The sequence below is a fragment of the Rhinatrema bivittatum genome, unplaced genomic scaffold, assembly GCF_901001135.1.
Source record: "Rhinatrema bivittatum unplaced genomic scaffold, aRhiBiv1.1, whole genome shotgun sequence".
Taxonomy (NCBI): Eukaryota; Metazoa; Chordata; class Amphibia; order Gymnophiona; family Rhinatrematidae; genus Rhinatrema; species Rhinatrema bivittatum.
The window spans coordinates 315,684-332,251 of NW_021820565.1; the positions used below are offsets into that span (position 1 = coordinate 315,684).

The 16,568-nt window shown below is 51.0% G+C and overlaps 1 protein-coding gene across 4 annotated transcripts in view; it reads left to right on the forward strand.

Annotated features, from left to right (window-relative positions):
* The window catches only part of OPLAH (5-oxoprolinase, ATP-hydrolysing), a 174,772-nt gene extending 158,710 nt beyond the window's left edge, over positions 1-16,062 (forward strand). For 3 of the 4 annotated variants that reach the window (XM_029586140.1, XM_029586141.1, XM_029586142.1), the window contains exons 26-27: positions 10,066-10,163; positions 14,981-15,142. In XM_029586140.1, the coding sequence (XP_029442000.1) occupies positions 10,066-10,163; positions 14,981-15,142 (260 nt within the window). Of the gene's footprint in view, positions 1-10,065; positions 10,164-14,980 lie in introns of all 4 variants that reach the window. The other variant, XM_029586143.1, reaches the window with a different exon arrangement.
* The last annotated feature ends 506 nt before the right edge of the window (positions 16,063-16,568 follow it).

The following is a 16,568-nucleotide window of genomic DNA, read 5'->3' on the forward strand; positions in this document are numbered from 1 at the left end:
CTCATTCCTCCTGCACCTTGTGCCCGTCTCTTCCTCTCCTCCTACCCTCCCTCATTCCTCCTGCACCCTGTGCCTGTCTCTTCCTCTCCTCCTACCCTCCCTCATTCCTCCTGCACCCTGTGCCTGTCTCTTCCTCTCCTCCTACCCACCCTCATTCCTCCTGCACCCTGTGCCTGTCTCTTCCTCTCCTCCTACCGGCCCTCATTCCTCCTGCACCTTGTGCCCGTCTCTTCCTCTCCTCCTACCCTCCCTCATTCCTCCTGCACCCTGTGCCTGTCTCTTCCTCTCCTCCTACCCTCCCTCATTCCTCCTGCACCCTGTGCCTGTCTCTTCCTCTCCTCCTACCCTCCCTCATTCCTCCTGCACCTTGTGCCCGTCTCTTCCTCTCCTCCTACCCTCCCTCATTCCTCCTGCACCCTGTGCCTGTCTCTTCCTTTCCTCCTACCCTCCCTCATTCCTCCTGCACCCTGTGCCTGTCTCTTCCTCTCCTCCTACCCACCCTCATTCCTCCTGCACCCTGTGCCTGTCTCTTCCTCTCCTCCTACCGGCCCTCATTCCTCCTGCACCTTGTGCCCGTCTCTTCCTCTCCTCCTACCCTCCCTCATTCCTCCTGCACCCTGTGCCTGTCTCTTCCTCTCCTCCTACCCTCCCTCATTCCTCCTGCACCCTGTGCCTGTCTCTTCCTCTCCTCCTACCCTCCCTCATTCCTCCTGCACCCTGTGCCAATCTCTTCCTCTCCTCCTAACCTCCCTCATTCCTCCTGCACCCTGTGCCAATCTCTTCCTCTCCTCCTAACCTCCCTCATTCCTCCTGCACCCTGTGCCTGTCTCTTCCTCTCCTCCTACCGGCCCTCATTCCTCCTGCACCCTGTGCCTGTCTCTTCCTCTCCTCCTACCGGCCCTCATTCCTCCTGCACCCTGTGCCTGTCTCTTCCTCTCCTCCTACCGGCCCTCATTCCTCCTGCACCCTGTGCCTGTCTCTTCCTCTCCTCCTACCCGCCCTCATTCCTCCTGCACCCTGTGCCTGTCTCTTCCTCTCCTCCTACCCTCCCTCATTCCTCCTGCACCCTGTGCCTGTCTCTTCCTCTCCTCCTACCCACCCTCATTCCTCCTGCACCCTGTGCATGTCTTTCTCTTCTCCTCCAGAGAAAGGAGACAGAAATGGTGTGAGGTCTGCACTGGAAGACCTAGGAGGAGCGGCTGAAGGGCCTGAATATGTCTCCCCTGGAGGAGAGGAGGTGCAGGGAAGATATGATACAGACCTTCAGATGCCCGAAAGGTGTTAATGATGCACAAGAACGGAAAGGAAGTTGTAGAACATGGGGTAATGATATGAAACTGCAAGAGAGTGTCCGTTTCACCCTAAGCAGCTTGCTGGGCATATTAACTATCAGGCCGATACAGTAAAATTCGCGGGAGAGCGGGCCCGCACAGGCCACTCTCTCCTGTGCGCGCGATTCACTAAAAAAAAATTATTCAAATTAGGGCCTCTTCAGATTCGGAGCAGTTTGCAGCAGATCTTGTCCTGCTTCTTCACAAGGTCTATTTGGCTGAGAAGAAGCAGGATCCAGGTGGCCACTTCCCAGGAAACCCCTTGTGACTAAAAAGCCTTGGGGGGGGGGGGAAGCAGGTGGGCTTGGGCTGAGACTGTCCACGGCTGAGGACGGGGACATGTCAGACGAGTCGGATGGGCCCGATCAGCAGCAGGATTCTGTGGTGGGGGTGGACAGGCACCCGGTCAGTGATTTAGTGGATCCTTTTGGATGAAGTCCCGACTGCTGAGGGTGACTGCCCTCGGGTAGTTCGGTTTTCCACAGGGAGGACTTAGGACCGCTGGTTTCCCCAGGTGTTGGAAGCTTAGGGGGTGAACCCGGTCCTGGAGGGATTGCGGGGGCCTCCTAAGGCAGTTTTTTTTCTTTACCTAAGAAGATGAAGAACTTAGTGGATCGGGAGTGGGAGTCTCCCGTAGCGGGCCTGAAGGTAGCCAGAGCTATATCCCTTGCCACAATAAACCTGGGAGGACTCGGATAATGACCCGGTCCTGGGGGGGGATTAAGGATACCCCTAAGGCCTTTCTGTTGCCGATAGCAATGATGAAGCTGGTAGATCGTGATGGGGAATCTCCCAAGGTGGGCCTGGAGGTAGCGAGAGCTATTTCGAAGTTATACCCCTGGCCGGAGCAGATCTTTGAGTCCTGGAGAGTTCCCAAGATGGACGCAGCTGTGTCGGCGGTCACTAAGAAAACATCCATTCCGGTAGCCGGAGCGGCAGCTCTAAAGGATGTCCAGGCTTGGAAACCGGAGATCCTGCTCAAAGACTGTTTGAGCTTTCGGCTTGGAGTCTTCAAGCCGATCAAGGTGTGCGGACGTTTGATGCCGAGAGCCCGTGTGTGCTGGGTGCAGAAGGCACATGGCAAGCGGTAAGGGACTGTGGCTGAGGCAGCGAGGGCAACCTGCTTGGAGGTGGGAGTGGCCTCTGTGGCTGATGCTTAGTACGACATGATCTGGACTTCCGCCAGAGATAATGTCTCGGCGGTAACTGCAAGGAGACTCCAATGGCTACGAAATTAGTTGACGGATGTGCAGCTGTCTAACCTCCCCTTCAAGGGAAAGTGGCTATTTGGAGAGGATTTGCAGCAGCTCATGAAGCAATCAGGGGAGTTGAAGGGTAATATGTTGCCTGAGGACAAGAAAACCCCCAAGAAGTGGTTTTCCCCCGCGAGCTCAGTTCCGAGAAGCGAGGCGGTTTCGCACTAACAGGAGCTCTGGGCCGGAGGTGCGAAAAAACCAAACAAAACTGATTTCGGGCAAACAGGCCTTTCCAGCTCAATGTAGGCCTTCGAGGGACTGTAGGCCCCAAGGGGGAGGCGGAAGTGAGATTGGTCATTGAAGGTGGACTAGTCTGCTCCTCTCCAGAGGCTTTTGGAGGGAGGCTGCCCCTCTTTTACGAGGAGTGGACCAAGATCACGTCGGACCAGCAAGTCCTGGAGGTGGTGTGAGATGGCTATGCCTTGGAAAATGTTGTTGTCCACTCAGAGACGCCTTTGTAATCTCCCACTTCGTCTCCTGGGTCAAGCGAGAGGCGGTGCGGGAGATGTTACAATGGCTACAGCTTCTGCACGCCATTGTTCCAGTGCTACTCTGGAGAGGGGGCAGGGTCGATACTCCGTGTTTTTTGTGATGCCCAAAAAGGAGGGGACTTTATGTCCCATTCTAAATCCGCAGAAGGTCAATGCTGTCCTCCGGGTGCTAGGTTTTCGGATGGAGACATTGAGCACGGTGATAGCGGTGGTGCGCAAAGGGGAGTTTCTGGCGTCATTGCACGTGTCAGAAGTTTATCTCCATATTCCTGTTTGGGCCGGACACCAGTGGTTCCTGAGGTTCAGGGTCCAGGGAGAGCATTTCCAATTTCGCGCTCTTCCCTTTGGGTTGGCGGCTGTGCTGCGCACGTTCACAAAGGTGATTGGTGGTAGTGGCGGCAGTGCTCAGGAAGGAAGGTATCCTGGTGTTCCTGTACCTGGACGATTAGTCGGAAATGGAGTGCTGTCACTCAGTCTAGCGGGTCCAGCAGCTCCTGGATTCATTGGGCTGGGTGACGAATCTGGCAAGAGCCATTCCCTGTACGTACCCGGATCAGTCCAGACTGCTGAGTTTTGCCTCCCTTCCAGCAGATGGAGACAGAGAAAAACTTGAAGAGCATCCCCTCTTAACCTCGTGTGCCTCCTGCATCTCTTCACTATTTCTCTGTCTCCAGCAGATGGAAGTGGTGTAAAACCTGCGGTCTTTGACAATTTCTTCATTTACAAAAAAAAAAGTTGATTTTAGTTCTCAGATCAAGCAAGCTTTTTCAGGGACATACTTCCCAGGGGTAGGCAGGCCCTAGTGGGGCTATCCCTCCTGGTCGCATGTCATGTGGAGCTGGGGCTGGTTGCTCCACGTGGCTCCTTGGTCTGGTGAGGCATCTGGGGTGATACTGGTAGTCTGGTCCCTCCACCTTGGTCATATCCCGGATTCAGACAGGTTTGTCAGCCTTCTCCTTTAATAGATTTCCCGTGGCCTGGAAAAAAAAACCAAAGGCAGGAGTGCGGCAGCACTTCGGCGCCGTGGAGGTCAGATTCGGTACCCTCTCTTGCCGCTGGGGAGCTCCGGGGCTGTGTTAACCACCTTCGGTACTATCGGGAGTTCGATCCGCCCCCCCCCCCCCAAGTTTGTTTGTTTGCCGTGTCTGACGCATAGTGTGGAGTGCGGGGAGTCTGCATCACGGCTCTCCCGCACGGTGCTTTGTCTGCATTGTCTCCCCAGCGGGTAGGGCACATTGGGGGAGAGACCGGCGTCTGAATCGCAATTCCGCGGTGCAGGCAAGCGATCAGCCGACCACAAGGCGAGGGCTGACCCATCCCTGCTGAGTGTAGAAACTGCGGCCATTTTGAAAACTTTCTCTGATGCTCAGACGGGGGGAAGGGATTTCCCTCCCGACTTGTCTCTGGCACATGGCAGTCCTGAGGGCTCTTGGTAAGGGCGGGGCCAGCCCTAGCCTCCTTTTCTCTGGACTTTGTGCTTTTAATGCACAAGGCGTTCCTAGCTACTCAGTCCCATAACGGGGGCGGTTCTTCTCAGGTTCAGACAGAGGGGCCCCCAAGAAGGTCCCTAGGCACCAGGGCCCTCAAGTGTCCCTTTGAGTCAAGCAGCTGTGGAGCTCTAATCCCTTAGGAGACAGGGGCCCGGGGCAGGTCGATCCCGTCAAATCGCCGGACACCCCCCCCCCCCCCCTTCGGCTCCTCAGCCTTTCTCCAGGGTGAATGCCAATGATGAGCCAGAGAAGACCTCACCCTTGGAGGGGGATGACCCAAAGGTCATTCGTTTGTTCCATAGGGAAGAGTTGGACCTGCTAATCTCTAGTGTTATCGGAGCTCTGTGTGTAGTTGCCTCAAGAGTTACCTACCCCCAGGGCTCAGTGGATCCGGTCCTGGCTGGCCTGCAGGGGTCGGTCTAGATGTTTCCTTTTCATCCCATGGTGCAGCAGTTAATATGTTCTGGAATCAGGCCTCCGAGGAGGCCAGGCTATGGACAAGCTGTATCCCTTGTCCAAAGAGACCTTAGAGTTTTTGAAATTCCCTAAGGTGGATGCCTCTGTGTCGCTGGTGACAAAGCGGACCACGATCCCCGTAGCGGGTGCAGTGGCGTTGAAGGATCTCCAGGATAGGAAACTGGAAGTACATCTGAAACGGATATTTGAGGTTTCGGCGCTCGGTATCCGGGCTGCTGTCTGCAGTAGCTTTATGCTCCAAGCAGGTCTCCGCTGGGTTCAGCAGTTGCTGAGTACCCAAGGCCTTCTACCTCAGGAATCAGCGCAGGCGGAATGCCTGGAGGCGGCTGTGGCATCTGGGGCTGACCCCTTATATGATCTTCTCCATACTTCCTCCAAGACGATGGTGTCCGCCGTGGCGGCAAGTAGGCTATTGTGATTGCACAACTGGTCAGCGGACATTTCTTCTAAAGCCCAGTTGAGCGCTCTTCCTTTCAAGGGCAAATTCCTCCTTGGTGAAGATTTGGAGAGCTCATTAAGTCCCTGGGCAATAACAAGGTGCACAAACTTCCGGAGGATAGACCAAAACCCTCTAAAGGTTTTTTCCTGACCCGCTCCCGTTTTCGAGGGCAGAGATGCTACCGGCAAAGCAAACCTCCGTCTTCAAATCATAGACAGTCTCCGGGGAGGTCCCAGTTTTGGTCTCATTCCTTTCAAGGCCGCAGACCTTTGCAAGATTGGGTCGGTCAGCACTCCTGGGATCTAAGTCTTCACAATGAGATTCAGTTGGCCCATCCCTCGATTCCAAGGATAAGCGGTCGGCTATCCCGTTTCTATGAGGCATGGGCACGACCAGTGGGTATTAAATATCATAAAACATGGTTACAAGTTAGAATTTGCTCGCCCTCTCCCGGACCTATTCCTGGTCTCTCCATGCGGCTTGCAGTTGAAGGCAGAGATCGTTGGGCAGACCCTTCACCACCTGCAGTGCCTAGGGCCATCGTTCTGTTCCCAGAGCGGAGTGGAAGACTGGGGGATGTTCCATCTATTTTGTGGTCCTGAAGAAAAAAGGTTCTTATAGGCCCATCTTGGACCTGAAGAAGGTGAACAAAGTCCTCAGTGCCGCATTTCCGGATGGAGATTCTAAGCTCTGTCATTGCGGCAGAACACAGTGGGGAGTTCTTAGCTTCCCTGGATCTCACGGAAGCGAACCTCCATATCCCCATCCGAAAGGAGCACCAGCAGTTTCTGCCCCTCGCACATTCACCAAGGTAATGGTGGTGGTGGCAGCAGCTCTCAGAAGGGAGGGGGTGCTGGTTCACCCATACCTGGACTATTGGCTCATCTGGGTAAAGTTGAGAGCCCTCTGCAAGTCCTCAATCGCCAGGGTCATGTGCCTTCTGGAATCCCTCGGTTGGGTTGTCAATCAGTCACCTTCTGCCGACTCAGGTTCTGGACTTCCTAGGGGCCAGGTTCGACACACGAGTGGGCAAAGTGTTCCTTCAGGAGGAACGGAGCAGCAAGTTAATGCATCAAGTCCGTCACCTATTGTCGGCTCCTCTCCCCAAGGTCTGGGACTATTTGCAGGTCCTCTTTTCCATGGCGTCCACCCTGGAGGTGGTCCCATGGGTCTTTGCTCATATGAGGCCATTGCAGAGAGCATTACTTTTCCCGCTGGGATCCGAGGTTGGAAGAATTTCAGGTTCCCTTACCACTCACAGAATCTGCCAGGTCCAGTCTTGGGTGGTGGCTTATCCCGGATCACCTGAATCGTGGCGTGGACCTCGAGGTGCTGCAATGGATAGTTGTGACCACAGATGCCAGCATCTCCGGATGGGGGGAGCAGTGTCAGTCTCGAGCGGTTCATGGCCAGTGGTCGCCAGAGGAGGTGACTTGGTCCATCAATCGCCTGGAGACAAAGGCGGTCCGTCTGGCGCTGCAGAATTTCCTGCCCCTACTACGCAACAGAGTGGTAAGAGTCTTATCCGACAATGCAACGACGGTGGCTTACATCAATCATTAAGGGGATACCAAGAGTCGTCCGTTAGCGGCGGAAGCAGAGCAGCTCATGGCCTGAGCGGAGCAACATCTCTCCTTGCTGGCAGCCTCGCACATCGCAGGAAAGGACAATGTGCAAGTGGATTTCCTGAGTCGCCAATGTCTGGACCCCGAAGAGTGGGAGCTCCCAGATGAAGCAATGACCCTGGTCTCTTGCAGGTGGGGTCTTCCCCATCTGGACTTGATGGTGACTCACGAGAATGCCAAGGTGCCTCGCTTCTTCAGTCACAGAAGAGATTAAGGAGAGAAAGGGATTGACGCGTTGGTCCTGCTGTGGCCGACCGATGTTCTCCTTTATGCGTTTCCTCCGTGGCCATTGATAGGCAAGATTCTCCGCAGAATAGAGGTTCATCCCGGGATGGTCATCTTGGTAGCCCTGGAGTGGCTCCGGAGGCCCTTGTTTGCGGATCTAGTGAATCTGGCAGTGGATGACTTCCTGCAGTTGGGCCAGCTTCCCAGTCTTCTTCGACAAGGCCCTATATTTTTCGACCAGGTGGATTGCTTTTGTCTAGCGGCCTGGCTTTTGAATGGCAGCAATTAAGAAAGAAGGTCTATCCAGAGGATGTGATTACCACGCTGCTTCGAGCTCGGAAGCCTTCCACTTCTTTAACCTATAGTCGAGTTTGGAGAGTCTTCAAGTCCTGGTGTTGTGAGCAAGGGGTTCTTCCCTGTCAGGCCTCGGAGGTGCAGATCTTGGGGGTTTTGCAGAAAGGCTTAGGAAAAGGATTGTCCTTTAATTCTTTCCGGGTGCAAGTGGCGGCATTGGGGTGCCTCAGAGGAAAAGTTCATGGAACTGCTCTTTCAGCATACCCAGGTGTGGTGCACTTCCTCAGGGGCACGAAGCATTTGAATCCGCCAATCCGGCAAGTATGTCCATCCTGGAACCTTAATTTGATGGTAAGGGTTTTATGTGAGGCTCCTTTTCAACCCCTTAGGAAGGCAACCTTGAAGGATCTCACTCTGAATGCGGTGTTTTCGATAACGATATGTTCTGCACGGAGGGTATCGGAGCTTCAAGCCCTGTCATGCAGGGAGCCTTTTCTGCGCATATCCGACTCAGGAGTGTCACTTAGAACAGTTCCCTCCTTTTTGCCCAAGGTTGTATCAGTGTTACACCTGAATCAGTCAGTGGAACTCCCGGTCTTTCCGAACCTCGAGCCGGATGCGCCTCACGCTAGGCAGTTGAGGCATCTGAATATTAAGAGGGTTCTATTGCAGTATCTGGCGGTCATGAATCCCTTTAGAGTTTCAGATCATTTGTTTGTCTTGTGAAGCGGCGCCAAGGGGTCATAACGCTTCTAAAGCGACCATAGCCCGTTGGTTGAAAGAGGCCATAGCTTCAGCTTACATTGGTAGCGACTGGCCTGTTCCTGATGGATTGAAGGCACATTGGACTCGTTCTCAAGCGACTTCCTGGGCAGAGAGCCTGTTGGTTTCGCCTCAAGAAATTTGCAGGGCGCCGACCTGGAAGTCTCTGCACACTTTTGCACGGCACTACCAATTGCACGTCCAGGCACCGGACGTCAACGATTTTGGGAGCAATGTCATTCGAGCAGGACTCTCAAGGTCCCACCCTGAAAAGGGGGCTTTGGTACATCCCAGCAGTCTGGACTGATCTGGGTACGTACAGAGAAAGTAGGTGTTAATATTGAAGAGATGCAGGAGGCACACCAGGTTAAGAGGGGCTGCCCTTCAAGTTTTTCTCTGTCTCCATCTGCTGGAAGGGAGGCAAAACCCAGCGGTCTGGACTGATCCGTGGTACTGCAGGAACGAAAATTAGCAGGTAAGGAATAATTTTCCTTTTAAAGTCGAACCAGTTGTTGGACTATCTGAGGGCACGCTTTGATACCCGGATGGAGAAGGTGTTTCTGACTGCAGAGCGGGTAAGTCATGTTGCAGAGTCAGATCCTTCGGCTGATGCGTCTGGCGGTTCCTAGGGTCTGGGATTATTTGCAGTTCCTGGGTTCCATGGCTTCTGTGCTGGAGTTGGTTCCATGGGCCTTCGCTCACATGCGCTGTTATCCCGTTGGAATCCGCTTTTGGAGGAATTTCAGTTTCCTTTGCTGTTGCCGGAGGATGCCAGTTCCAGTTTCTCGTGGTGGCCGTCTTGGGCACAATCTTGAGAAAGGGATGGATCGGGAAAAGCCCGAATGGATGGTAGTGACCACGGATGCCAGCCTCTCTGGTTTGGGGGGGGGGGGGGCGATGAAGTCCATTACCGTTCTCGACTTCACCGCCTCTTCGGGAAGGGCACAACATGCATCCATCATCCCTTCCATGAAGAAATATTTCCTGACCTTGTTCCCGACTCTTCCCCTTGGATTTCATATCATGACCCCCTAGTTCTGCCGCTTCCTTTCCACTGGAAAAATTGTGATTCTTGTGCATCAATAATACCTTTCAGGTATTTGAAGGTCTCTCTTTTCCTCCGGGGTATACGTATTTAGGTCTTCCGGTGCAGACCCCACACCATTTTGATTGCCTTTCTCTGTGCTCGCGTTCCTGCTCTTCCTCTTCTGCATGTCGCTTACCTGCTCACTCTGTCCTGTGTGCTGCTTGTCTGTGTGCTTTGCTTACCATCTCACTTCTTTCTGTTATCTGCTCCTTTGTCTTTCCCCCTTATCCCCCTGCTCACTCTGATCCATTTGCTCCTCCTCTACACACTCATTAACCCGCTCTCTCCAGTTTCTTATCTGTTCCTTTGTTTTACCCCTTCTCTGATCAGTTCTCTTACCTGCTCACTCTCCCCAGTTCACTCCTTATGTGCACGCTTGCTTACTTTCTCACTCTGTCCTGTTTTGCTCTTTGTCTATGTGCTAACTAACCTTTCTCTCCCCTTATCTGATCACTTCTCTTACCCGCTCCCTCCTCTCACCAGCTCCTTTGCTGATTGCTCGCTTAAACCTGCTCCATCTGCTGCTTGCTTAGTTTCATGTTCTCCTCGGGAAGATAACTGGGACCCTTCCTTTCTCTTCCTGCTCAGGGGGAGAGGCCGGGGCTCCAGGCCTCAACCTTCTCCTTCGAAGGGACGGGCAAACCATCAACCTAGGAGGAAAGACATCGGTTTCCATCCACCCTGGGGTAAGAGCCTTGTTTTGTGTTGATTTCTAACCATCCCACCCACCTGCTCAGTCATAGGGAGAGTGGATAACTCTGAGTCGGTAACACATGACTAAGGTGCCCTACTCAAGTGATTCATCAGTGAGTGTTGGAGCCGGCAGAAGGAATGTCAATGTGGGTACTGTGAAATGTTAGAAGTCCTAGCGGAAACACAAGTATCCACGCAGTCGGGTGTTTCTGGCAGCTGGGTCTCTAGGGCAAGCCCTTAGTACAGTAAGAATGAGCAATTCTAGTGTAAATAAAAGTGCTCCTGTAATCAGGTCTGTCTGGCAGGCTACCCACGCCTCATGCCAACAAGGTTAGTGGGATTGCATCTACAAAGGCCTTGTGGACTGAGGAGGAGGGATGTTCTGGTGTTGCCGGTATTGGTGGCTGTCGTGGGACCTTGACCTTCTGGTTAGACACGGGAGGGGAGGAATTTCTGGGTGTGAACTAAATAGGGCGCTCGCATGCCCAGCTATCCAGAAGAAGGTAGAACAGGGGAGGAAGACAGTAAACATTGACTTGGATAAGAAGCGATATCTTGCAGGCTGTGACGCTGTATGGTCAGCAGCTGGGATATATCCTTAGCCGTGCAGACAGGAAATGACTGGGCTGGTGGCTGTTTTTCTTTTTTTCTGCCGTCAGCTATGTTACTTTGCACCTGAGGAAATTTTATTCCCCACTACATCACCCCCTCCCCCCCAACCAAAAGGTTTTGTGTGGTCCCTTAAAGCCCAGTGCAATGCCCAGAATCAGGCGTTATCCACCAAACAAACGTGGTAGCAGAGCAGTGGAAGCATGTGACCGCTCCCAGGGAAACCCTGCCGGGTTCACCCAAAATTAGCAAGAGCAGGCAAGCAGCTGGAGCTTCACCAAACATCTGCAACAATTCTCCTCTCCTGCTTTGGCTGTTGGGTGTCCTTCTCCTTTGCCCACCTCTGGGTATCCTTCCCTTCTGCTGGTTCCTTGGATCTGGTGGGTACAAAGAGGAAACGTCAGAGGACAATCCTTCATGGCCCTTTCGTGTCTGTGTGTGTTATCTAATCCTGATATTTGAGGTCAGACCAACCCACGGGCATGCAGCAGGGATCACGTGTGCCACCAGTCCATGGTTGGATCAAGTGGATTACTCGGGGCCACCGGAAGCTGCTGAAACCCATCAGCCGCCAACTCTGGAACTCACAGACCACTAACAGATTAACTAAAGTATGAAACGTCATGCCGTTCACAGACCAAGTGTATGCAGCTCTTTCTCATGAATATTCATTCCTGTTCATACCCAAGATCAGGCCAGAAAAGTGGGTGTATCCATCCCCACCAGCAAGTGGAGGCAGAGAACAAAGCTTTGAGGCACTGCTACATAACCGAGAGTGCCACCTGCAATCCCTCAATATTTCTTTGTCTCCAGCAGATGGTGGAGGTGCAAATCTACAGTCTGATAGTTTAAAAAAAGAAAAGAGAGAAATTTAGCTTCATCTTTTGGATGTGCGTCAGGTTCTCCTCCAGTATCTCAAGGTAACTAATGGTTTTTGGACATCGGACCATCTTTTTGTGTTATTCAATGGACCAAAGAACTGTTGTAAAATGACTAAGAGTACAATTGCTCATTGGTTGAAGGAGGTGATAGTTTCGGCCTATATTAGTAAAGGTCGGTCTATCCCTGAGGGATTATATGCGCATTCTATTAGGGGACAGGCAGCCTCCTAGGCAGAGTGTCAGTGTCGCCGCAGGAGATTTGTCGGGCAGGCATGTGGTCCTCTTTGCACACTTTTACTAGACATTACCGTTTGGATGTCAGGGCCCCAGAGGAGGGCTCCTTTGGTGAGAATGTACTGCGGGCAAGTCTTTCAGGATCCCATCCAGGTTTGAGGGGCTTGGGTACATCCCACTTGTCTGGACTGACCTGGGATATGAACAGGAAAGGACATTTGGTTCTTACCTGCTAATTTTAATTCCTGGAATCCCACAGATCAGTCCAGAATCCAGGACCATTATGATTATTTTTTGAAAGACCTCTCCTGATTCTGGAGGCTGCTGGTGATGCAGAATTTAAGTTTTGTGCTGCAGAATAAAACTGTATATAGTTCAGTTGGTAAAGACTCGAAAATTCCTTTTCTCTTGGCTCTAGTTCAGGGGTCGGTTTGGTTGGGAGTTCCAACTTGTTCCCCAGCTCGCTTTAGAGGGGGAGATCCTTGGAGTCTGGGCTTCGACATCTTGGCTTGGGTACAGGTCAATACTGAGGGACTGCAGGTGGCACTCTCGGTTATGTAGCAGTGCCTCAAGGTTTTGCTCTCTGCCTCCATCTGCTGGTAGGGATGAATAAACCCACTTGTCTGGACTGATCTGTGGTATTCCAGGAACGAAAATTAGCAGGTAAGAACCAATTATCCTTTGTGGATGCTCTGAAAACCAAAGTAGTTGATGACTTACACAGAGTGGAGGTTGGGTGTCACTGCCTGAAACTGCCACTCTGGAGAGCTGCGAGCCCCACCACTGTAGTGCCACCCATGCCAGAGGCCATCTGTGGGCTCGTGCAGGCTGCCAGCCCAGATCTCTCACAAAGTGTTGCTCAGTGGCCTGCAGATAGTTTGGTAGCCCCCTCTCCCCTGTTCTTGTTTTGGACAGGGCCTGCTGTTTCACCTCAAACCGTTTGAGGAAGGTCTGCTATAGCAGAAGGTCCTAGTTCTCTAGCAAAGGCGCTCTGAGACTCCAGGGGTTAGAAAAGGGGCTCAGTTTACGAAAGCTGGCCTGCTTTGATTGATTGATTTATTTAAAAGTCTTATATTATGTTTATATTATGTGCTAAATGGATTACATCATTAACATACAAAAAGTAATTTAATACAAATAAAACAGAATAAAAACCATCTTTAGCAATACAATAACATACATTATTATCATACAGCAAGCACAACATCATAAATCACAATATATCAAATGCCTGTCAGTTCAGCCTTACGTAACCTCCTAAACTGTTTCAGGTCATCAATCAAGCGCAAATTGGGTAACAAAGCATTCCACAGTATCGAACCAGAAACAGAAAGAGATCTTTGACAGATTTCATTTAGAAGTACCATTTTATTCGTAGGGATAACTAGCAACTTTTCGCTTGGGAATATAGGACTGTAAAAGATTTGATAAATAACTTGGTGCATCGGACTTCAAGCATTTATATACCAACATAACAATCTTGAACTGGGTTCAGTACTCGGTTGGTAACCAATGAAGTTCTTTTAAAAAAGGACGAATATGTTCACAACGAAGATAACCAACTATCAAATGAGCTGCAGAATTCTGTAAATCCTGCAAGGCCCGCAATCTGCATCCGGGAAGACTGATGAACAATGAATTACAGTAATCTAAAGTACTAACCACAAAGGCATGAACAATTCTTCTAAAATCGACCTGATTCAAGACAAACTTTAAAGACGTTAGGAGTCGTAATTTGTAATAACCAGCTTTCAAAATATTTTGAAAATGTTGACGAAATGACAAACTATCTAAGATAACCGCCAGATTTCGAAGTGACTCCTTAAATGGAGCAATAACATCGAACAATTTCAAAGTCAGATTGAGTCCAAGAAATCAGTTTGCCTTGAAAAAAAGATCAGTTCTGTCTTCTGTAAGTTTAATATCAGGTGATTACTTACCATCCCATTAGTAATCGCCTGAATACAAGTATCGATCTTATTCAAAACCATATTAAGGTCACCATTTACCACAAAATATAATTGCAAATCATCTGCAAACATCTTGAAAGTCACCTGAAGATAGTCTAACAGGGAACAAAGAGGCTGCATATATAGATATTAAAAAGCGAAACAGCCAGGATAGAACCCTGAGGAACCCCATTTGAAACAGAAATCCAATCAGACTATTCACCTGTTAACGACGCGAGTCAAAATAAGAATGAAACCACCGAAGAACTGTCCCGGCTATCCCAATATGTTCCAACCTCTGAAGCAGAATGGGATGGGAAACAGTGTCAAATGCCGATGCTGCGTCTAAAAACAGACCTATTACCGCCCCGTCCTTATCTAAAGACTAGCGAGAAATCAGAAACTGATCTAAGAAGCGTCTCAGTCCTATGATGTGGCCTAAAACCACATTGACAAGGGTGCAAGATCTGATTGAGAGAAAATGACCATTTCCAATAACTTACCATGGAATAAAGGTTTGAGATAGGACGATAGCTTGATAATTGATTGTGAGGTAGATTATTTAGGGTGAATGCTAGATTGTTTAAACCTCAATGAAGCCACCCCCTGATCGCAATGAAAGATTAATCAAAGAAACAACAGTATTACCAATTTCTTCACGCAATACATAGAGTAGAGAAAGTGGATATGGATCCAAAATACAATAAGAATTGTTCACTGTGCCAAGAGCTTTCTCAAATTCCAATGTTCCTATATCTTCAAAGGAATCCCAAGGACTCTGAACCATCCTTCTTAACTCCGTGGGCAGATCGATAGGCCCAAGTTGTTTCCCAATATTATCCATTTTAATTTTTAAAAAAATCAGCAAATTCAGTGGCAGAAAAATTACAAACAGCCATATTTTGCCATGGACGATCAAGCACACGTTGAACCGATCTAAATAAGTCAGCTGGATGACTTAACGAGGTGTTCAGTAAAGTTGTAAAATGGTGCCTCCTGTTCTCATTATGTGCTGTCTTTTATATTCACCGTGCAGTCTCATTAGACTCGTGCTTCCTCCAAGATCTTTCATGGCGCCTGGGGCTGGTGTGAGCCTGTGTACTTACCTCTTACCCTCTCTCCTCCTCCTGCTCGTAGGACGTGTTCTGCCTGCAGACCCCCGGAGGTGGTGGATTTGGCACGAGCGATGGGTCAGACGCCCGCCCACATGAGCAGAGTGGCGAGAAGCGGGAATCGGAGAAGTGCTTCGCGGAGAGAGGCAGCGTCTATGAATACCGGATGGCACAAGAAACGGTGTAGAGGGAAAGGCGAGGATTGTGCTGGGGGGGTGCGGGAGGCTATGTAAGGGGTTGGGGGGGGGTGAAGGAGGCAATGTGGGCGTGGGCAAGGCGGTATAAGGGTGTGGTAAAGATGGAGGAAGTGTGAGGGTGCATTGGGGTTGGAGAGGGGGGTGCGAGAGTGTGGTTGTGGCGGGAAGGGGATGGGGAATTGGAAAGGCAAGAGGTGGTATAAAGGTGTGGAGGAGCTCGTGTTAATGTGCAGTAGGAGTGTAAGAGGGTGCTTGGGGAATGAAGGAGGAGGAGTGAGGTGGTGGTGTGGACGGAGGAGGAGGAAGTCTGAGGGTGTGTTATTGATGGAGGAAAAGGGTGGTGTGAGGGTGTGACTGAGATGGATTATCGTGTGTTTGCCGTGGAGGAGGTTGCGTGAGAGTGCAGTAGTAGGTGAAAGATGTTGTTGAGGAGGCGTTGGGAATGGATGAGATTGTGTGAAAGAGCAATGGAGAATGTGGTGTGATTTGCCTTTGGGAATGCTGGAGGATGGGATAAGGGTGTAATAGGGATGGGTGAGAGTGCGAGAGCGCAGCTGCAGTAGAGGAGGTCCTGTGATAGGGAGGTAGAGACTGTGGGGATGGGGGAGGTGACTCGAGGGTGTGATAACAGTGGGGCTGGAAGACGGGACATGACAATGCACTGAGGGTGGAGGAACGGAGGAGATGGTGTGAGCAGAGAAGGGAGTGTGAGGGAGGAGGGGGCAGGAGAGAAGAGAACCAGCTGCTTCTCAACAGACTCCACTTTACTTGGGCTTTGAGGATTCGGGACCCACACAAGCCTGGCAGACTTGAAAACTTTTCCAATGGAAGACGCCGTGCTCAGAAACCAGTGTAGACCTTTTTTTTTTTAGCTGTTACATCTTCAATAAAATATCCCCATGTTTCAGTACTCACCAGTGTTTGTCCTCTTCCAGCAACTGCACAACTTCTCCTCTCCTCCCTTCCTAGCTGGGATCTGCCATGCAGAGTCTCTTTCTCTCACCTAGAATGGTTTCCATTTCTGGAGGTTGCCGGCTCCTAAAGGATATTGACAAACTGGAGAGAATCCAGAGCAGGGCCTGCACCCAAAGTCAGATGAGAGCAGGCGTAAGGATTGTAATGTGTGTCCCCTAGAGCAGGGCTTCCCAGACCTGGCCTGGAGGACCCCCAGGCTCCGCAATGAATATGCATGAGAGAAAATGCGCATACTGTTTACTCTCCTGCATATTCATTGTGGAGATCCTGAAAACCCGACTGACTGGGGGGGGTTCCCCAGCACAGGAGGGGGTATGGGGGTGTAAGAGACATTCCTATACCTAAAAAGTATCAGTAAGGCACAAGAATCAAGGCTTTTGTCAAAGCAAAGAGTGCACTAGAATAAGGGATCGTGCTATGGCTTCTACATCAACCTCTAAA